The following is a 23,343-nucleotide window of genomic DNA, read 5'->3' on the forward strand; positions in this document are numbered from 1 at the left end:
CCGATTTTATGTTTCACTTTGCTAAAATTCAGGAATGTAAGAAGTGGTACATTTGGGGCACAAAAGAAAATGTATCTTTAAAACTGAATCATCTCATTGTGTGTCTCTTACGATAGCCAGAGACTGCACTTTGCGTGAGACATACAGCATGGCAACACTCATCAGAACTTTTTTTTGTTACTAAGATCTGTATTTTAGCATTTTCAAGGCTGTTCTGCATTATCAAATATTGAAACTCCCAGATATGTTTTATAATCACCTTCCCCTATTTTATGTATATTTATAGTATTTATATATTTGACATTATAAGGAACTGTATTAAATATATAACAAGGTAAGTAGAGTTGTATTTTAGACCCTTGCTTCTCTTACATACTATTTAAGGCAAAGAAAACTTTTATATAGACTTCTTATAAAAAGGGTTTATTAAATTGACTTTATTTGTTTTACAATTTAGCAAACTCTGCAGGTAGCCTTAAGAGTCTGCTCAATTCATTATCATTAAGTCAACAAACAGATCTTCTTTCTGCCATTCTCTGGCAGGATTAAAGGAGTTTGGCATGAATTGTGCATTTAACAGTGAAAGCTCTTGCTGGGTAAGCTAGCAAGCTTGACTAATTCTCAGTTGTGTTAACTTCATAAACCTATTTTAAGGTTTTAACTTGACTAAAGATTAAAGGTAGTGACTTATGCTGTTACCTTTGAATATATCTTACATGATTATGGTTAATAAATGTAAATAAAAAATATATATTGTATGGTACACGTGAAAATATATGTATTATGAATGTTTTGCAACATCCTGTAAAACATCATTTTTGTGGTTTAAAATGAGATTCCAAAAAGCAATTGAGGTATTGATATTAAAACTGCTGCATAAATTTAAACACTTGAAATATTAAATGACGCGCAGAATTAGTAAACTCTATATAACAGGGACAGATCATTTGTATTTCAAAATAACTTACACTTGAATCAAAAAAGTGAGCAATTATTATTTTATTGGATTTAAAGCTGGCTTGCTCAGCAAAGCTATTTTAACCTGTAAAGCATTCCAGTTACTATTGGGTTTTTCACCTTTCCAGACAGCCTTAGAATCAGTATTCAGAAAAGCCTAAAGAAAGGAGAAAAGAGAGGAAAAAAATATTTTCAGCCTGTCTGACAAGACTACATAAAAAGCTTGTGATCAAAGGATCTTAAATACACGTTACTGGTGTGACAAACAACATTTTTGTCCCTTTATTAGATTTATTTTCCTTCTGAAAACTGCAGTAGCCAGAGTATAGTTTGTGAAAGAAAGCTGGCAGGGTTGTATTCTTTGATTCCTAATTAACACCTTCAGTCTCAAAAGAGAACTAACAGAAATACCATAAAATGTTGCAGCTGCATTGTTATTCCGCTTGGTTGGTTTGTTAAAAGTCGGCTGGGCATTGGCAGCTGCAATAAAGGAAAAGCTCAATGGATGTTTTGTATTGTGCCCACTGAAGTGAAAGAAGGCAAGCATTTTATTTTCAAATGGGCAGCTGCATAGTGATGTTTAAATGGAGCTAAATGTGAGATTTACTGTTAATTTATAGTAATTGGTTATAAATAAAGTAGCAGTATAGCTTGGCTTTTATGTATTAAAGCCATAGAACACAAATTGAAGGGAAATGAGTTATGAAGGATAAAAAGTGAAGGGTAAAACACTAGAGTGACAGAAAATGCGGTTATTCAGAAGGAGTAGTGGTATTCAGTTTTGCAATGTAATGCAGAGCCACCTTGGAAGCAACTAGTCAAGCCTTCTTTAGATTGTACGTTGAGAAATAAAGGTAGACGTTGCTTTGTCCCACTGTAGTGAAAACCAGCGTTTTTATGCTGGGATCAGAACCAAGTGCAACTCTGCCTGGAGAGCATAGGTTTGTATTTTGGGTAGTAGAATAAAGGAGCCATTTAACTCTAGTCAGATAAATCTCACTCACATTCAAAAAATGCAATTAGGGAAATATGTAAATCTAGATGTTTCATCAAATGCTACCTAAGGGGTAACCAGTTCTTTCCTTGCATAATGACTGAACTAAAGAACTTCAGTGTCTGTGTAAGAACCATTGTCCCAGCCCCAGAGCCCGCTGGAAACAGAGTCCAGACTGGCCGTGGGAAATACCTACATATTTGACACAGGCCCCATTTCTGAGAGAAAAGGGGGTGGAATAGAAAGTATGGAGATTTTACTGTTGCATTCTAATCAGCCATGATCTGCCTAATTTGCTTTGATCAGGAAGATAAACTAATTTTCCTATAGGCGGGATAAAAGTAATTAGCAATCCAATGCTTTCATGCTTTTGAAAAGGGTAAAGAAAAGAAAAGCAGAAATTGTAATGGTGGGAGCAAAGTACCCCTTTTCGGCTCATCTGAAAGCATTGTTAATTGAAAATAGGATGGTGCCATAGAAGAGAGGCCCTGATTAAGGTGCTTCTTTGGGCTAGGATATCTTTGTGCACCAGGATCTATAATGTCACGCAGCTAAATGTTTCTGAAGATTAATTTCACTTGAGTTTTAGTATATTTAGCTTCTGTTCTTTTTTTTGTGGAAAAAGCATATTCCATGTAAACAATATGTCTGACATTATGTAAGGATGCTGTTTGATTTCCCAAGGCATTTTAATATCTTTTTCCACAATTCCATTAGAATAATTCAGTGGTTAATTAAAGTTTGGATCTGCTGCTTCCATAAGGCTTCAAAATGAGGGTTTCTAAGGCCACATAGTGAAATCAAAAACTCTATAACTAACTCTATAGTAGCCAAAGCCAAATTACTGCATATCCTAGTCTCCTGATTCTGTTAGGTAAGAACTGTGTGGTTCTGTGAGCCTGGAGTGTGACTGTTAGCCTGACACACATGCTATGGTATAATATGCCTCGGCTAAGTTTTCTGGTAGCTGTTACTGCTCCTCGGCTTTGGACCTTCTATTTATATATAAATCAAGATGTCTTGAAAGACACTAAGTTTCACAGTAAAACGCTTAATATGCAGAAATAATGGAATGCCAGGACACAGAACTGCCGTCTTTACCCAGGCAAACAGTACTCATTCAGATAATCTTCCCAAATTCCATAGGCTGCAGAATATCTTATTTTTAATACCTGCCTTCCGCTAGGTTTCCCCATCTTTATATGAATTGAGTAGTTCAGCAGGCTGTTACAGACAGCGTGCTTAATAATTCTGTCCACTTAACTCTTTGTATTTTGAAAGGTATATTTAAAACATCAGATAAGCTTAAGGACTCTTATTTATTTATCATTTATGTTACAGTTGTATTGCAGTCCACAGCCATCAGCTGTCAGGAACAGCCAAAATACAGAGGCAGGCTCTATAAAAGCTTTCATAGGAAAAAAAAAAGCAGGTATTTGTGATGAATGGGAAAAACATTTTATGGCGTGGATAGAGAAACAGGGGCATGTGTTCTATCTCAAAGACGCTCCTATTAAAAAAATAATATCCTTCAAAGAAGGAGTTTGGAAAATTAATTTCCCCTGCCAGCAATATGCCTTGAATAGTGTTTGGAGGAAAAAAAAAAAGCTATGTTCCTGTATGATAGCGGTCTTAAGCTGAAGTATGTAACAAATTTTTCAGTTGTCTTTCTATACCCTAAAATATGTTGGCTTTGTGATCATCTGCAGTGTTTGTTTTCTAATCCGTGTGATGTCAGCTTGCAAAAGCTGTGTTACTTTGAATGTGAAAACAGAGTCATAGAAATAAAAATTGATGTAAGAATTATAAAACAAAGTAGAAGCATTCATTGAAATGTCATTGAGAGTTGTGTTTAGCCTGGGAATATTTATTAATTTTTCTTATGGAAGCCGCACAACCTCATAGATAAAGCATTGATTTGAGATTCAGACCTATATTTTCTTTATTTCCTTATTGCATTGCTTAATGCTACAGCAAAATTTGTCTACCACTCTACAGTCTCCTCAACTCCTATTTAGTAGTTAACTCTTTCTTTATGCTGTTCTTTGAAAAGTATCGCATAATTGAATATGGGTGTACAGAAAGTGCAGGAGAGCAAAGACAGCAAGCACGTAATTCCTTCAGCCCAGGAAGTTCTCCCCCCAGTCTCTCCCAGTACACAACCTTCTTTGATATGGGTGGGCAGAAGTTGCTCCCCTAGCTCTCTGGAGAGGAGATGTTGCAATTCTGTCTCAGACCTTTGAATTGCATCACATCTTCTGTAGGATGTGAGCTAGAGTGTAGATTTTTACAGCTGTTGCTTACAAACCTGAGGAAGGACAGGGAATTGCTTTTGTGATTCTTTTTGAGTTGCACAGAAATTAGTTTCCTAAATCCTTAGAGTTTTTCCAAATGAAAACCATGAAGAAATTGGATGATCTGTAATTCTTAAAGGAGGAAAACACTGACCCTAATTATGAATGTTGTCCCTCTTCCATAGCATTCTGTTCATTGCAAGGCTGAGGGGGTTTGATATAACATTCTTGTGGTAATATGGAAATACACCATTCTCAAAATGGTGCAGAAAAATAGTGTAACAAAGAGTACTTCATTCGTTTCTAGGTCCGCAGAATTCAATACACAAATGAAGTCACATCTGTGTAGAGTTTTTTAGGAAGATATATATAAGCTCTGCCCTTGTTCTCAGTCATCTGGAAACCGTCAGCAAAGTACTAAGCCTGACCTTACCTGAGCACTAACCTTACCAAAAAGGATGGTATTTATCTGGAGACACCTAAGAAACTGCATGGAGGAGAAACCTGCTCCACCTTGTTGAACCTAGAGGAGTCTGTCTACAAGACTGAAACCCACATGAAGCTGGTCTTCCTAAGCTCTACTTTCAGGAAACTCATACTGAGATTTCAAAAGTCTTTAAGTGCTGTTACAGCCTAAATTGTATCAACTTTTCATAGGGTTTTACTAATTTTTATTAAATCCTCCTTCCTAAGTTTTCTGTAGTTCTAGGAAGATCTACCTGTTTATGTTTTTATAAAAGAAAGCCCAACAATAAAGTCACAAGTCTTAACATATACTGATGAAAGCAAAGACTACTACTCACTTTTCCATGTAAAGTTTCTCTCATCCAAAGAAAAGCTTGAATAACCCACTAGGCATTACAGTGTGCTTCTGATGTAAGAATACTTGCACTAGTGCAGATAAGGAATCAAGGAAGCAGATTTCTTCATCCTTACATCACCACTAGCATGAATATTGTGCATACATTTTATCTTTTAATTTAGTTGCTCCTGGAGTCAACTTAAAGTGCTATTCAGCTCCAGATTCACATGCTGATCTAAAATGCAGCTGTCTGGAGTAAGCAGTGCCTCATTCTCCAGTTGTTGGAGAACACTGACCAGAAAAAAGTTACTTATCTGAAGATGAGATAATTCTTTCTACCTTTAACAGACTACATTAGGAGCCCAGAAGCTTATTCCACATGCAGACCGCTAACTTCAGTGTTAGGAGCTGAATTACTGTCTCAGAGGTCTGTGCAGTTGACTGAGCAAAGGTTACACTCAGCCTGAGAGTGTCTTAGTGGGCCTTCAGTTGTTTCTTCACAAGGCAACGTCATAGATCATAGTGTCCTATTTGCCAGGCCCATGTGGATGCATCAGGTAACATTTCAAAGACTTTGGATGCCAGTGTTTACCAAACTGAGTCTCCATTCTCTAATGCAACTGGAGCTTCATTTTAATGCTCACCATATCTGCCTTATGCCATTTAAGATAATTCAGGCTATCTGAGATGTCTCCATGGGATACATAAGATATGGGCTCTACAGGAAGTGCGTCCTCTATTGTGTGAATAGTGTTGGTTGGGAGCCAGGCAAGTAATCTCAGGAAATGATGACCCACAGCTAAAAAAATCTGGCAGTTTAGGTTTTCTTTTAGAAGCTGTGGCATAGTTCCCCTGGAAATCTTAAAGACACTCAGAGAATTGCAGTACTGTTAGCATAGTAACCTGCACGAGGGGAGGTGGAATTGGAGTAGAAAACCCCTTGTGTTTAAACTTGTGTTACAGGCTTCATATTAGTTTTCCAGTGAGTTGGACTGAGCCTGGATGATCTCTTATGCCATATCCATGCTGCAGAGAGTTTTCACATTAAATTATGAGGTTTTTTCCATGGATAGCAAAAAACAGGTGGGACATGCTGTGATGTCCCACTCCTGAGGGAAAGGAAGCATCCCAGTGTTCCTAAATGCCCATCATTGAGAAGGAACGACAAAACACAGAGGGTCCACAAAAACTTACAGTTTTATTAGTAAATTATACACTTGACAGGGAAATTGGTGTAAGTTAGGTCCTTATAGTATAATCCACATGGTGGTGGATTTTGAGTAAGGGGTAAAGAGAAGAGAGATTAAAGAGAGGAAGGAAGTAAGAAAGAGAGAGAAGGAGGGAGGGAGGGAGTCCAGTCCTAGCTCCAGCATCAATCCAGCTTATGGGGTGTCAAGGGTCCTGAGGGCACTGCCCAAGCTTATCTTTTGGGCCGTTTCTTTATAGGTAAGTTTTCCCATCCTGGAGCTAGGTTTGTCGCTTTCCATGCAAATTAGTTATCACTCACACTTTTTTCTTACAAATTTTTCTGGAAGTGAGTCAGAGGGCTTTGGGGGTGTTTGGTGGTCTTGATCCCCCTGACTGGGTCAGCCTTTGGTTGACATTCCCTCCCTGCTTCTCAGCCTCATTCCTGTGCCTGCACTATTCTGTGTTGTGCTTATCTCCAGATAACCAGAACAAGGATATTTGTCCCAGAAAGTGCTACCCTGTCTCTGTACAGCTCTCTTCTCAGCCACATTCTGTTCTTTCTCACAGCATGTTCTTACCAACAATCCTTGATTGGCACCATGACTATCCAGCTCTTGGTGTTTGAGATGTACACATAAATGGACAATAAGGCAAATAAAAGCAGCAGATGCCAGGTGTGGCCCTCAGCCATAGTTAATGTGATTTCACATATACAAATCCTTGACTAAGCTTTTCACTTTCAACAGCATTAAGGGAAGGATAATCTTTTTGTATCTTTGGGAGGGATGTCCAGTAAACTTCCTTGATCCCTAGGCTGTGTGTTCTTGATATTCACAGTAAATTGTCCAATATGATGAAAAGGTCGATTTGTTCAAACAATGAGATCAATCTGAATTACAGGAACTTTGACAGGGGTCTGGTTGTTTTTTTCTAATATTGAAACATTTTCTTGGTCTCCACTGTGTGAACTTGCTCTGTTTTTCTTCTGTTCTGTGATGCATAAATATTTTGACCTGATCATTTCAACAACAACAACAATAATAGTAAATGCCTTATGCCCATCAAAATAGCTCATCCCTTGGCTCTGGTATAGCTTACTGGATACAAAATAGAAAAAAAAATTAGAAAGCAGAGAATAAAAGCATCTTTGGGATGTAAGAACAGCCTAAAAAAAAGTTTGTGTGTGTAAGGGGCACAGGTTTTGAGGGTTTAAAGCCTGTACATTAGCTTTATTTGGAGAAAGGTAAATTAAAACAGCATTGTCCTAAAGGACAAACACAAAGCAGTATGTAACATATTATAAATTATTATGCCTTATAAATACATGAAGTTTTTATAAAATATCATAAATTTAAAATGTTGAATAAGGATTTTTATCCATTTCTTGTCTTTACTTTCAAAATAAACAAAAAGTCTTCTGACATCTGATTAAGGGAAATTTTAGACTGTTTCATTAGATAAAGCAATCAGGTTGCGCTTTAATCAGTTTCATTGTTGAATTAGATACCTTCGAGTCTTAAAATAGTAACATAATTGTAAAGTTGTCAGTCTCGGGTTTCTATTTGAACTGATTACTTGATAAAAATAACAAACCATGACAAATAGCAGGGCTAGGTTTCAGTAATTCACTGAAGAATGTCTCTACCAAGTCTTTGTGACAAAATGTCTTGTTTGCAGGACAAATGCAGAGTTGAAATAACAACCCATGAATACCACTGGTGAAATGGCTATGTACACAAGGTGAATGCTAAAGTTTTCCCTTCTGAATGGACCTTTTAATCCAGGCATTATCTAGACTCTGAAAAAGTCTTCAGTGGCCTTACGTGCAGATTAATGAGAAAATCTGAGACTTGGAGTTGGGCTATTTGCAGAAACAGTTTTCAAGATTTACTGATGGTTGACAAATGCCATTTAAGCTTTCAAAGCCATCAATATGCTATTGAAAGGGATTTAGAGGGAAATCCTCCCACTATAGAAGATGAGGACTTTGAAGGATCTCGGTGGAAGCCCTTGGTCTCCCCACCCCTTCAAACCTTTCACTGGCTTCCTTCAGCATATAGAGCCCTGAAACGCGTGGCTATGGGAAAGGGGGGGGAGGCCTCTTTCAAAGGCATTTGTATATCACTGAATGTGCCAATCTGCTTTTGTTCAGGCATGAGAACTGAATGGAAGTGTTTCCAGAAAAAGTCTCTTGTGCTCATGGTCAGCTTTTCAATGGGCTTTCTGCTAATAGATTTTTAATATGGGAGCTGGAAATGGCAAAATACAAGTTTGAAAATTTTATTGAATTGAAAAATTGCCCAGGAAAGACTCTCTGCCCTATAGCATCTGTTATCAATGCTACCATTTCCTTCTCTAACACTGTCTCTCAAAGGAAAGTAACCTCATACATTGTCATGTGGCAAGTCACCTGAGCCTTGAATTTAATTTTTTTAAATAATGTCCTTTTTTCCAAAGGCATTTTAAAACCTGTTTCTTTTCATTATTTAAAAACTCATTTTCAAACCACATGCTTTATTAAAAAATGTTCATTATGGGATTTGGTTAGGAAAAAAAGACCCCTTAGATGATCACGCTTTCATTGAAGGCGTTTTAATTTAAGATCAGGATGACTTGAAGTCCTTGCTTTTTCCTGTGCTCTTCTGAACCTCTGCAGAGGGTGGAAAATAGTACAGCGCCTCTCAGCAGAAGACTTGCTTCTGCTTAGTGAGTGCCTTGACTTTATTCCTGTCCTATATTTCATTTCTATCTGCACCATTTTCATGCTGGGTCTGCTTATTATCGGCCTCTTCCCTTATCTGGCTCAAAACACAGCTTCTTGCTAAAAGAAAGGTTGATGTGTCGTGGTCAACCTCTGGTGCTCATGGACTCTGCAGCTGGGCTGTTGCCTTGCACATCATCAGCAAGGCACTCACTACTTTTTATTAAAAAATAAATAGCCATTACCATTAACATTCCAGTCTCTCACACCATCACAATGCAGATAATTCTGAGTAATCCTTCTGTTTTCGTAATGAAGCTAACTGGAAAACAGAACTTGATGTGAAATAAAAATTGAGCAAAGGCTATGGAAAAGAGAGGCTGAGGAAGGAAAAATGAAAGAATCAGCTCGTCACTTTTGAAAAAAACACCAGGAATGAAAATTAAGTATCCAAATAATTGAAACAGGCATGGCAACCAAACAGGAAACAAAGAGAAGCTGTAACAGCAGAAAATGTCACACTTTCCTTTCCTTACTGACCCAAACCAATGACATCCTGCCTTTAACTCAACAGATTTTGGAAATTATAAAAGGGCTGAAAATAATACGTAGAAATCTTTCCAGTGAACCCATCAGTACTACATGCACTACTGCAGGCAAACCAATGTGCTGTTGCATAATTTCCACAACTGTGAAGTACTGCCTTTTGGGTAGAACTTGGCATTAGGAACTTGTAGGCCTGGGATGATGTTTTCCTCCCATGGGATTCACTGGAATTTTTGCCATCAGCATCAGTGGAGCCAGGTGTTTACCCACAGGCACTGTTCTAATACTGACATTGACTTGCTGTATTAGAAGTTTTAAGACATGTAAATAATAGGAAAACTGATTGTTTCCAGCATTTTTATAGCATTTGGAATAGCTAAATGAAAGAGATCTTAGAAAGTTTGCTTTGTGTGCAAAAAAAGCAGACAGACATGTGCAGGATAAGGGACACACTTATTTCATATATGAACACAGGTGCAATAGAGTTGGCAGCAACAGTTTATATTTGGTAAAGGTTTGTTTTGGCTACTGATGTCTTGTGATATGATTCAATATTATCTCCAGGAGGATCCAAAACTGATACTTGAAACCTGAAACAGGGACACTGCAGTGGATTTAGCTGAAAACCACCAGTAATTGCTTGCCCTGGAGGGATTTTCTGTTGATCATCATAACAATCACAAGAAGTGGTAGGTCATGGGCTTCAAAATGAGGTTGTCAAGCAGTGGACTATGTAAACACTCTGAATAAAAGAAGGAAACAGGCATCATTTATTCTGGATTACAGTATGCTGCCCCTGCTCCTACTAAATATTAGTTTATCATCTGAAGAGCCCAACTGATCTCAATAGAAATAGTTCTGAAGTACTTTACCTCCATATATTAATTGTACAGCTCTGATCCCAGTAATTTCAGTTATTGTAAAGGGAAATAATTTATCCAAAGAGATGACATTTATATACTAGAGGGAGCACAGCCCTTTTCTTTGAAGATTGTGCTGGTATAACCACCTGGAAAACACGTGCCAGCCTGATCCAGCAGATAGGGTCTCTCTACCAAAGATTTCCTGGTAGGGTGACTTAGTGCATCGCAGCCCTGCTCCTTCACCTGAATTGTTTAAAGCTCTGTCTGTCTGAGGGGCAGCTGATCAAGTACAAGCAAACAAAATGTGTGAAGATTAGGTGTAAATCATGTCAGTGTAAGATTAACGACCTGGTATTTATGTATATTAAGGCTGTTTTAGACCAGCCCTTGTGAAGGTATCTTATGATGAAGGTGAGTTTTGATTACTTAAGGAAAAAAATAATGACCTGATGGAGAAATACAGTGGTTTTAAGTGCATTATCTCTGTAAGAATCAAGCTATGCATGTTTCTTGGCACTTACTATTGCATAAATTTGGTGTTCAGTCTGTCAGGGAAAGATCTGACAGCTTTGTCATTCTTCTGAGCTCTGTAGGAGGTGTTGGAAGAGGCTGTCAGCTATCCGGAGCTGGCAGATCTAGAGGCCTATTGTATTTTAGTGAACAAGCTCTGTCAGACATAAAGGTAAGTTATGTGTGTAAAAAAAATCCTCAACTTCCTATATCTGAAAAATGTTTACAATATTTACATTCTAGGTTCAAGATTACCCTGCATTACTCTAAGCCAAAACTGCCAACTGAAATAAAACAGTTCTTCTTCACTTTTCTTATTTGTGTCTCCTCTGTACTTGGGTTTGTGGAGGCACAGACAGCAATGTAGTGAATGAATTCAGGAAACTGATTTCGATTAAAACCAGGTTTTTTCCTACTGGATTTTTTTTAAAATCCAAGCCAGTTGCCAACTCTGGTTCAACAGCATCCTCACAAGGAATGAGCAGTGATGGACTAGGGGGGAGATGAGGAGTAATTCTTTTGGTAGCAGCATTGAATGAAACTGAGTATGTTGGTAATATGATACCCCTTGAGTTGTCCATGCAATTCAAAGAAGATTCTGTAAATAATTATTTCAGCAAAGCAACAACACAAAAATTATCAACTTCATACTTTAGAGAAGAACTGTAGTAGGTGTGATACAGCGTAGCATGATTTTCTCTGCTGAAACTCTTCAACTGCTCTTCAACAATGCAGCTTACAACTAAACTGTAATAAAAGCAGAAGTGACAGTGCTGTGTTAAAATGGTTGGACTTGATAATATTAGTGGTCTTTTCCAGCCTAAATGTTCTACCTAATCATAGATTCTATGAACCTATTAATTCTATGAATCTATGATAGAATCTATAAATCTATGATTCAGCACCAATGCATAGGAAAATGGAAAGCTATAGAGTATGAGTAGTACAGAAACTTGTCGTAATTTTACTGATAAATTATTTGGAGAAAAAAAAGTCAGTTGAGATCAAAGAGGTGTACTCTTGTCTTTGCTGAATGATGTTTTTGCCATGTCCTTTACCAAGCCAGAATTTCTCCCCAAGTGTATTGAACTAGTTTGGGAATAAAAAGTGTATATATGAATGACGTCTGCTACATTGCATCACACAAAGTAGCATTGTGCAGAGACCCTGCATTGTGAAATTAGACTAGTCAGAGCGTCATCCTGCTGTACCTGGGATAATTAGTCTTTCTAATTATCAACATGATAATGTAACTTCCCTCTCTGGACCCAGGTCACTCATCTGTACCTTGGGGACCTTTGCACTGTGCAATGTAGGCTATATATTTCCTGCCCTGCGTACAGGGCTGTGGTGCACAGATTTCTGGATACTCATGTTCACACCATCACTACTGAAATGTGTTTGTAGCGGATGCTGTCATAGATGTTTGGTTTTTTAATTCTTAAAATCCATGCTGTGGAATTGAATTGAGACAAAGACCAACAGAATCAATGACTTACAGTATATCTTGTTATGAATGAAATCAGGCTAGTAATAAATAATTTCTACCCTCAGCAAACTCACTGAAGTAATATTGGATATTTTGGTGAAGATGAGTTTTAAAATTGGCTTGTGTAACATACAATCTATGATGTACATAACTTGCAGTTGGGTATTCAGCTCATTTGGCTGTATGGTTCATAATAATTGATTTAAGAAATATGTACTTTATGACAGTATTTATTTTCACTCTTTGTCTACACTCACATATATTTTGAATTCATTTCTGCTGTAGACAAGGTGTAAAATAAACTATTCTGTGCTTTTTGTAAATACTCTACTCTCATGTAGATAGTCATAATTTAGGAATTGAAATCAGAGGTATGAAATTACTGACTGGGAATTAGAAGGAAATTGGATCCCAGATTTCTAAAACAAATGAATGTTTCCACTCATTCAAAAAAAAAAAAAAAGAAAAAAAGGGAAAAGAAAGGATTTTTTTCCTATATTTTTGTCATTTTTATAGCAAATAATTGTAAAAATAAGCAACTTTTGGAGTGGCAGAAAATATTCTGAAACTGAGAGAGGCCAAGACTTTTTTTCCCCAGACTTGGTCACTTCAAATAAATATTGTTTCTCAATTTAGCTGTACTGTTCTTCATCAAAATAAAATAAACAGTACCTGATAAACAAACAGTAATGATGAAAAACACAACAAACATGCTAATAGTTGTCTTCATAAATTGCAATAAAAAGTGATATATTTTCCTGTTTGTATTGTTCAGTATTTGAACAAGACAAATCATGTATGCAGTACTAATTTAATATTTGAATTCATTCAGCAGAAACAGGTAATAACTCATAAAGTAAAATAGTACTAATACAATATGTGGGCAGGGGAGGAATTCCATTCAGTCCTCTTTTAATTGCTCTTGCTGGCTTCTGTATTATAAAATACTCCTTATTTAAGTTTTTTAATATGTGAGTTAAATACAGTAAATGATTGACATATTGGAATGTTTTTATAACTTACCCTGGTAACTATTACTTAGCAAACTGACTCTTCAGCATCAAATGAACAGCCATGAATCAGCTTTGAAAGTGAAGGGCTAGTTTCATCTAGGAAGCATTATGAATTTGATATACAAAAAAAACCGCAGAGAGCCAGAATCTTTGTACCTAAAGTGAAGTGTCAAGTACTCATCAGATTAATTCAGCACTGGGTGAGTTTGATGTGAGCTTTGATTTTTACTTTCTATTTTGACCCAAATTGTTTGCTCTGCTCTGCTCCCTCTGCTGGAGCTTTAGATAAACCAAATGGCAAAATCATTTCCTGAAAAGGTTAATCATGTGCATACTATTTGCCTGACAGGTGTTCTGCAGCCTAGATATAAGTAAGGCTTTGATGGCTTTTTATATGATAGAATTGCCTATGTTCAGGAATAATATGAGCTGTTTAAAATGACTCTGTTACAGAGCTTCTGCAGTAATAAGCCAAATTTTGCTGTCTGTGACATCAGAGGAACCCACTGACAGGTGCTGAGAGTGTAGAATTCTGGCCAGAGCATTTTTTTTACTTTGTGTTGAATCCAGATGTGACCTAGCAGCCTGGTTTGCTGCGATACGATGCTGTAAGCCAATACACAATAACAGAGTGGAGATGTAGACAGAGCCCTCCTGATGTTACTGGATCACTTTTGAGGCTTCCCCAAGTTCAAGATGCCTGATCCTTTTTATATATATCTTTTCTTGTTTGCAATAATTGTGTCTTCTGTAAGCAAAATGCACTGCTAGAACAAGCACCACTGGTGTGCCAAGGAAAGGCAGGAGAGTGAGGCAGGCAGCAGGAGTACCATCCATGTGCTGGCATAAAAGCTCTGTGAGGCACACATACTCTCACTGCAGGGTCTATTCTTCTGTGACCACACAACATCATTTGGTTTTTGCAGGGTGTATTTTAATACAAAGGAGTTGGGTCCCTCGAAACAGTGAACTTCAGTGTCAAGTAACAGAAATTTTCTGTAGAAAATGTGTAACAAGCAATCCGCTTTTAGCCTTGCATCACTTCTATGTGAAAGTACAGCATGGGATCAGTTGCTGTTAATTTGCTATTACAAATAATAGTACATGAGATAATGAATTTTTAAATAATTTTAGCATTTGTCATTATCAATGTGCAGAAGGGCAGAAATATCTGTGCTATTGCCACCTGTTATTTACCATGAAAACCTTGATAGTGAAATTTTCTGTTGTGTGTAATGTCTATTATAACTCTCTCCCGACTGGTTCTTCCTGCAAATCTACCGTTTTTTCTTCCAGAAGATTTTTCCAAATATAAATATGTACTCTTAAAATGTGAATCATTTAGTGGAATTTCCCATATTAATCATAGTTTACTACAAAGTCTTTTAAAGAACCACAGATGAAGTTTGAAGCTAGTTATGAGAAGGAATGCTATGGTTTAATTTTCAGAAAGTGCTTACAGTGCTTATTTTTGTGCTCATACTCTGCCTTATGCTGCTCTGAGTGTGTATATTAAACATGCAAATACATGACTAGCACTTTTCATGTTGACTTTGAAAGATTATGTAATTTGGGAACATTAAATTGAAAAATATGATCATTGTTTTCTCAGTCTGTTGACAGCTTACACATCGCAGTAGTGTAAATGCCATGGTTGGACAGTGTGATCTAATAAAAGGGGCACTGGACAAATCATCAGTGATGGTTTCGTTTTCAGATGTTGGTGTATAAACATCTGTTTGACTGTGAACATGTCACTCTGCCATTAGGTGTCTTGATTTCCCTTCTGTAAATTGATGATAATTCTATTTATTTTTTGAGACTCTGAAACACAAACATCTCTAGCAATTCATTTGCAAGAAATAGGAATTTCTACTACTACAGTGTTGACATATAGATTTAAGTAGCCGTAGCAGATGAAGATATTTTTTGTGAAAGCTAATGAAACATTTGCATTAGTAGATGTGGTTAATAGCTAACGTATTCTTCCATTGTACAGTGGAGCTAGTGTTCTGCCAACAGGAGAAACAAGAGTGCTTTGTTAAAGAGATAGGCACAGCAAGGGGAGAGCAGAGGTAATATTCACCTGTTTTCATTATTTTGTATTACTACATATAAGCTAGTGTCAAATTGTGCTGTAAATTAATTAAGAAAACTGTCTTAGTTTAGAAACTGTTCTCAGCTGTTAGTAACTAAGGGAGTGCATTCGATCTGTTTTCAGTATTTTATGAGAGTGCTTTATCTTTCAAAGACTTCCATAAAAATTATCGTTAATACATCTTGTTTGGATCAGGCAGGCTTGGAAGAATCAAAATTAATAATCCTAATAATAAGTCCTGATCACTTTCTAAAAATCAAGCAGGTTGCAATGGTTAAGAAAATAGGCTACAAAATTGTATTAGACCTGCAATAGGGTAGGCAGGTTTGTACCATTCAGTATAATAGATGTTTAGCCCAATAGTAGAGTGGCAGGTTGATGAAAGCCAGGAGAAGTTTTGTGTGTATCCCTGGAGAGATTTTTGTTCTCCTTTAAAAGACATAAGTATGATGTGAAAAACTGATATTCCAAGATGAATAGTCACTGAAACATTTCTTGTAATAACACCTAATAACAGGTTAGTAACTCAGCCTCCAAACTCATCTATTAAATGTTAGGAATTAGTTCACTTAACTTGTTGTGCTGGCTTTCTGGAATTCATTTTGAACTCACTATTAAGGTGGTAACTGGATGTTTTTTTCAGCACATATATGCATGGACAATAAAACTGGGTTGGGGGGGACAGGGAAGACCTGTTGTGTTTACCTTCTTGGATCCTGTTTTGCAAATGCTCAGAATTTGCCAATCTACTCACCAAGAAAAAACAGATAGATGCATGGTGGAGTTTGCAATATTTTCTGTTCTTCAAAGATTTCATCACAGATAGGATTCCCTTAGAAAGTCACCAGAGGCACAACGTGTTGATTGATTGGCACAGGGTATAGTTAAGATATCATTACAGTGAGCCGTGTTGGCAGTGCAGTCACTGCATCGCAACAAAACTTCTAGTCTTTTGAAAAGTTGCATTTGCTGGTGTGTTGCTTTTATAGTCAGCAATTGGAGACTGGCTGCAGGAATGCTGATGGGAGAACACAGGATACGTCCATCTGACTGTTAAAAACAGCATATTGCCTTTTCAGTACAATACGGCAGCTCACTATGCAGGTAGTTTTCACAAAGGTAGATCTGGTACTATTTCTGGTTATATTACGAGTGTTTTAAAACAGGGTATACTCTTACCATGTTGCTCCTACTGACATCAGTGGGGTTTGTGTGTGCTTTGATGGTGGGAGATAGGAGTAGTTCGTTACACTGAGTTATTTAAAGGTTTTCAGTAATCTAGTAATTCTATGTTTTTCATTGCTGTGGTTTGTAAGAGTCTACCAAGATCCAGTATAAAACTGGAACAATTCCACTGAGGATAGTTAAAGATCCAGTACCTTGATTTTAATGTTTTTGAGCATTACTGTGCAAATGCTGATGTGTAAGCCATGCACTGAAAGCAAAAATCAGAAAACCTGTTTGATGCACTTTTTGGAAAGAAACCATTGCAGGTGCAGGACATAAGACATACCCATGGCAAGTGTTACTGGTTTTCATAGTAATAATATGTAATCCTATAATTTACCAACTAGTTCTTTCTGGCTGTTAACTGTTAGCTTCATCTAGCTAATGGCCATAAATCTCATCATAGCTGTGTCTTCTTGGCAGTATGGTCCAAAATGTTGGCAAACCAAAATGCTAAGAACTTCCTTTATTTGTCTCTAGAGCACTGTGAGGAATTTCTGCTCAGAAGCCCAAACTTTGCAGTATTGCTCACACGAGACCCAGTGACTAATTGCCTTGCATTAACCCTTTTTGGTTGTCTGAAGTCTCTGAACATCCCCCCAGAAGTAGCTCTGGGTCATGGCGATTCTCTCCCTTAGTGATTTCAGTGAACAAAAATTGGATTAAATGCATCCATGGTGATTCTGATCCAAAAGAATATTCTGAATCTAAAAAACTAACTACTGCTTTGCCAGTGTAAGGGATGTGTGGTTTTTTTAGGGAGAAATAAATGTCACCTGTTTAGCCAACTGGTAGAGGTGGAAAAAGTAGAGGGTTTTGATTTTTGTGACTGAAAGTTTCTCAGTTTTTCCAACTGTATCAGCTAGCCTCATCAAATGTATTACCTCTCCCTACAGTAGTTGCCCTTATATTCTTAAACCCATATAGCTAAAAGAATAGCACATCGCCAACATAGACTGGAATGGCCTGTGTAGTAGTTGCAAGTGTCTTAAAAAACTAGTTTAAAGAGGCATTATTGATCAAATTTGGGAAATATATTCTGTTATATCAGCCGCCCCTGGAACTATTTAAAAGATGCATTGGTGTGGCACTCAGGGACATAGTTTAGTGATGAATATGGCAGTGCTGGGTGAACAACTGGACTGGAAAGATCTTAAGGGTCTTTTCCAACCTAAATGATTCTATGATTCTATGAAATATGCATAGGTAATATTTAGTAGTTCTGTTGCACAAAAACATATTTTTATGCTATATTCCAGCAGAAGAACAATATGGAAAAGAAGTAACCAGAAAAAAAGTAGCAGAAGGAAATCACTTAACTAAAGAGAGTTAGCAGTTGCTGCACTATACACTGGGAAAGAGGTTCTCCTCCATCATATGATGTGGAGCACATACTTTACCACATGACTGAGTCCAAAAAGGAGACTGGGACATAGGAGTTCACTGTTGGCAAATCCAGCTCTGGGGTCTAAAGATGTTATTAAGAAAAATGCACGTATTGTTGATTTTCTCCTTGTGCATCAAAGCACATAATGAAAGCCACCTTCTCTTATTCTAATCCTCTTAAGATATTAGGGTCTGGTCTGTAGATTGCTTCTGACTGGTTCATCATGGGGTCCTGTGGGTGATGCAAGCAGACAAGTACTGCCTGCTAGTAATAGAAATTAATATGCTAGAAAATGAGGTTTCCCTGGTCAGCCAGAGCACTGGTTAATGCTGGTTTTGTAGAAGGCTCTAAATATGTGTGTATCTGAAGGTGAATCATTCCCATCTTCCAGCAGGGCCAGTTTTTTAAGTCTGAAATGTGATTTGGCATGTTTCCAAAACCCCATTAAGACATGTGTTGAAAATATCACAGTCAAAACGATCTTGTTAAAATATTTGGTTTATCTTAATATTCAGTAGTATATACTTCACTACCTGGATGAGTTTTTCATTTGCCAAATAAATCCATGTTTTTGTTCTTTTGCCAGAATAAACCCTTTGAGCCTTTATCAAAGTAAAAGGGCAATAACCTGATAAACAGTATGAAAGAATTAGGTGATAAGTATTACAGTAAAGAATGAATTTAACAAGTACACATTTCTCAAATTATACTTTGATTTTGAAGTGAATGCTGAGACCTTACTCAACAGTGATTTGATAATTGTTGTAAAGTATTAACACGTTTCCTTTATTTCAAAATCTCTGTGTGAAGTATGTTTTTAAATTATACATTTTAAAATTCAGCAGAAGATCAAACATATACCAAGCATATATTCTGTAATGTGAAACAGACTGTGAATAATAAGAACTAGATGGAGTAGGCATAGGATGCCTACCCACCAAAGTACAGATAACTTATTTACCTTGTAAGCCCTCAACAGCTGGAAGAAATAACGTTATCTAAATAGTACCCAAAGTAGCTGGAAACTATAAGCACTGCTACAAATGCATAGATATATTTAAATAGTGGGGAGTTTTAAATTACTATATAACCTTTGCATAAAATATGCAGGTCATTCTTAATTTTAAGAGTCTACGGAAATTTTGTTATAGTTGCGTAAGTCGGATCTTCCACACAGAATTTTATTATGCAGTCTGTTTACAGATTTTATACTTAATGAAAAGCAATTTTAATGGTACTGTGGGGCATGAGGAAGACAATGAAAAACAATGAAAAAGCAAGTTAGGAATATAGAGGTATTATATGAAATTTAGTCTAAAACATAGCTTGAATGAGCTCTCACAGAGCTGATATGGCTAGTAGTTTCCTTTACCAGGAACTACTGTGGAACCCCAGCAGGAAGTGTGCTACAGAGCAGGATCACATTACACCCTCGTTTTATGGTTCATTTCACTTATTTAATGCAATTTGAGTACCTGTAACAAAAGAACACTCAAAAATTGAATGTTTATTATTTGAAAATATGTCATTTCTTTGAGTCAGGTTGGGTTTTGGGGACACCTGATGTGCCTAATGTGAGGCAAAGGCAAATCAGTGTGACCATGCGGCAGGTTGTACAGCAAAGTGTTTATATATATATTTCACAGTCATGAAATATAAAGGATGTTGCAGATAGTCTCTGTTGCTATGCTTTTGCCTGTCTGCTTTAGTAAAACAAGTGTGCTATGGTGCTACAACAAAAACAATAAAAATCATAGTAGTTTTTCTTTACTACTCCAAGTAAATTTTAATACAATACAGTGGTTTATTTAAAACTGTGTTGACTAAAAGGATTGTTTAGTGTTCCAGATGATTTATAGAGCGTGATAAAACATTCCAAAATTTCTGGAAATGAAGAACATGCTACAGACTGTATTTGGTTTTGCAACCCTCTGTTCATACAAAAGAAGAATGTTTAATGTGCTAACTAAATAATGATTCATCAATACTGGCAGAAGAACTAATTTTTGTTAATGTAGTACTTAAAAATGTGTGGAATGAGCAGCTGGATGCCACAGTTGTGGCATGCTGTATTAAGTCTCTGTCTGTTTTCCCCTACAGTGATCTCAGTATGAACAACATTACTAAGCTGCCCTCAAACCCTGTGCACAATCTCCGCTTCCTGGAAGAGCTGTAAGTATCATTGTATTCTTGATGGGCATAGTCAGCACTAGACACATTCCTGTGTTTGTCTCTCATACTTGCTGTGGGAACCAGATAAAATGGTGCAGGAAAGCTGTCAGCCTGACACTTTTGGCACATGCGGAAACACTTAGTTGAAAAAAACCCAATTGCTTGTGATTCTGGAAATGAACTTATATAAAATGAGTTACCAGGAGGCTACAAGTTCTCTAAGCAGAGACAGAGCCAAACAAATTAAAATTTTTAAACAAGGGCTGTTTAAAAGAGTTGGATTGCTTTTTGGAAATAGTTAAGGAGCAGGATATTAAAAGTTTGAATACTGGCTCATGTTTATTAAAATCACAAGTAAAGCTGTAATCAAAACCAAAACCTGCTGCCTCATTCCGCCTGTGTCAAGGACAACTGAGTCCACATTTCATAGTATCGAGGCTTCTTGTCCTAATGACTTTTAATTACTCTTTCCTTACTCTTAAACTTAACATCCTTGAAGGCTGACTGTAGAATGCAGGATCCTGCAAAAAGCTTAGTTACGCTATCTAGTACATTCACTGAGGGGAAAAAGTACATTGCAAAAACTAGCTGATCGAGCGCTACATCAAAAGAGGAATGCTGGCTTGAAGTGATGGTGACTAACCAAAAGTGAAAAGTATTGTGCATTCATGAGACCTGGATTTGGCAGTGACTCTAGTTGTAACGGCCCAGGCTTAAAAGAAAATGTAGGTTTCTGAGGAGTGATTGAGACTTTATAACTGATGCACCATAGATCTTGTGAAAAAAAGCTGGCGCCCGTATTTGTATGAGTACCTCTAAATCTTGATTAAAAGCCTTTTATGAAACATGGTTTATAAGTTTTAAAGTGAAAGTCCTCGTTTTTATAGCATGTTTATCTGCTAACACACCATAAAATCCATGTAAGAAATGCAAGGTCATTGTGCTGCCTTTCTTGCAAAGACAGGTCTGTTTTAAGCTATGAAATGTCCTCTGCAATTTAGGTGGGTATTGCTGTGACAACTTTTGGTGTCCTTAATGCTCATTTGAATTTTGCCAGCTGGTCTTTCCAGGTGACATCTGTGCATATATGAAAAAAAAATATATATATTGATACCATTTTGTTGTGCTAACTTTGGATAATATCCTATTTGCAAGCAGATTTTCTTTTCATGACTTATTTTTTACTGTCAGCGCTTGTAGTTAGAAAGCTTTACTTCTTCATTTTCTCTCTATTTCTTTACTTATTTCTTTGGTTTTTAGTATCTTTCCTGCTGTTAGCGCAACTTCGTAATAATGTAACAGATATAAACGTAACAAGGAGAGATGTCACACACCAAGTGCCTATGAAGTGAATCAGGCCACCAAGCCCCTGCTTGTGGACTTCTGCATGCTGTTCCTGCTTGCTTGTTCAATCTCCTGTCAATTTCAATAACCCTACTAAAACCATCCAACCCAATGATTGTTCTCCAGCCATTAAAGAAAAGAATTAAAACAAAGGTTTGGGCTTTTTCTGAAAGGAAATTCTAATACGTAAAGCCCAAGTTACCTTCACTGTTTCATTTTATGGTCCAAAGTTAGATGACTCAAATAGCAAGACTTAGGTCACTGCCTGAGAAGCTATTCTGTAATCTGTGTCATCCTCCTGATCAAGACCTGTGAAAGGGTTCTTACCTTCTTATTATGCTGGGCCTCCTTCTTCCACTGGAAATATTAAACCTTTATCCTTACAACTCTCTGTTCCAAATCAAGTAATGCCAGTCCTTCATTGCTGGTAGTACCAGAAGGGTATTTATGTCTTTACTGTGTTTTGTTTTACTTATACACAGTCAACTTTTCTATTTGTTTTGCGCAAGCCAATAACTTCCATTTCTCATTAATTTAATACTGTTTTGTAAAACCCTTCCAGTTTGTATTCTCTTTTAAAATAAGCATAGAAAACTGAAGCCTTTGGAAATGTGAGGCAATTGATTACCTCTTCTCATTATGCTGAGAGATTCTTTGGTGTTCAGAGGCATGCAGTACAATTCAGCCCAGTATTACATGGATAAAAAGTACAGGCAATGGAAAGGGAACTGGATATTCAACTTTGAAGTAGGGGGTAAGAGCCATTGTAGTTCTCATGCTCCCTTATGTTAATTTATGAGCAGTGATTGTACATATGAAAATTATTTTTCCCATCCAGGCATTGCCATATGATGTTTACCTGGGAATTCTGTGTTTTATGTGGCTCAGTTAAAATGCACTATTGAAAAATATAACTTGGCCCATAACACAGACATTGTTAAAATAAGATTTTATGAGATCTCTACCAAAGCAATGTTCCATAAAATTAAAATGCACCTTAGCAATATCTGTCTACTCTTTGAAATAAAAAAACAGCAGGAGCTTAAAATGCATTTTTTAGGTTTTTTTAGTGTTGAAAAAAGTGTTACTAATACCTTTATTAGAGATCTGGTTTGAATATCTGATAAAAGCCAATGAATGATCCACATAAGTTGCAGCTTAGATCTTACATCCTGGATGCCCGTTTTGGCATTACTGATAAGTCATTAGCCCAAAAGAACTAAGATTTTATTACGACAGTTAAACCAATTGCTTTGCCTCCAAAGCAGTGGTATATAAGCCAGATCTGTTCAGCCTGTTCCGAACTTCCACGCTGAATCTGATCCACATTTACAGTCAAGGTTAGACATCGCTGCTCACAGCATTCTTGCAAACCTGATGATTATGCCTGGTATTTATTTTTAACCAAAGACTATGATCACTGAAGTACAAATTATTGAAAGTATGCTGTATTTCTTAGGTGCACATTCCTCTGAAAATTTTGGAAAATATTGTTGTACTTTGAACTTTCTAACACCCAGAAAGTTTAGTTCTGAGCAAGATATTTTATTTGTGAAAATGTTGAACCTTTCAGGCTTGATTTTCTCTTAAAGCATATGTGATGGAGCTCCCACCAAGAAAGAAATATGCTTCAGCTGCTTAATTATCAGCAAGTTGCTCTGCATGAACTTGTACAACACCATTACGTCAAATTCTTCATTATAAATTCAAAATAACTGCAGATATTTATCAGTCTAAGTCCACGACTCAATATCATGT

The 23,343-nt window shown here is 36.9% G+C and overlaps 1 protein-coding gene across 2 annotated transcripts in view; it reads left to right on the forward strand.

Annotated features, from left to right (window-relative positions):
- LGR5 (leucine rich repeat containing G protein-coupled receptor 5) overlaps positions 1 to 23,343 on the forward strand; it is an 88,124-nt gene that overhangs the window by 18,155 nt on the left and 46,626 nt on the right. Inside the window, exons 2-3 of one of the 2 annotated variants that reach the window (XM_027889098.1) lie at positions 10,939 to 11,027; positions 20,170 to 20,241. In XM_027889098.1, the coding sequence (XP_027744899.1) occupies positions 20,180 to 20,241 (62 nt within the window). In that variant the 5' untranslated portion in view covers positions 10,939 to 11,027; positions 20,170 to 20,179. The remainder of the gene's footprint in view (positions 1 to 10,938; positions 11,028 to 20,169; positions 20,242 to 23,343) is intronic. The other variant, XM_027889097.1, reaches the window with a different exon arrangement.

This window comes from Empidonax traillii, unplaced genomic scaffold (genome assembly GCF_003031625.1).
Source record: "Empidonax traillii isolate 1590-97213 ecotype Southwest subspecies unplaced genomic scaffold, ASM303162v1 scaffold252:size1141739, whole genome shotgun sequence".
Classification (NCBI taxonomy): Eukaryota; Metazoa; Chordata; class Aves; order Passeriformes; family Tyrannidae; genus Empidonax; species Empidonax traillii.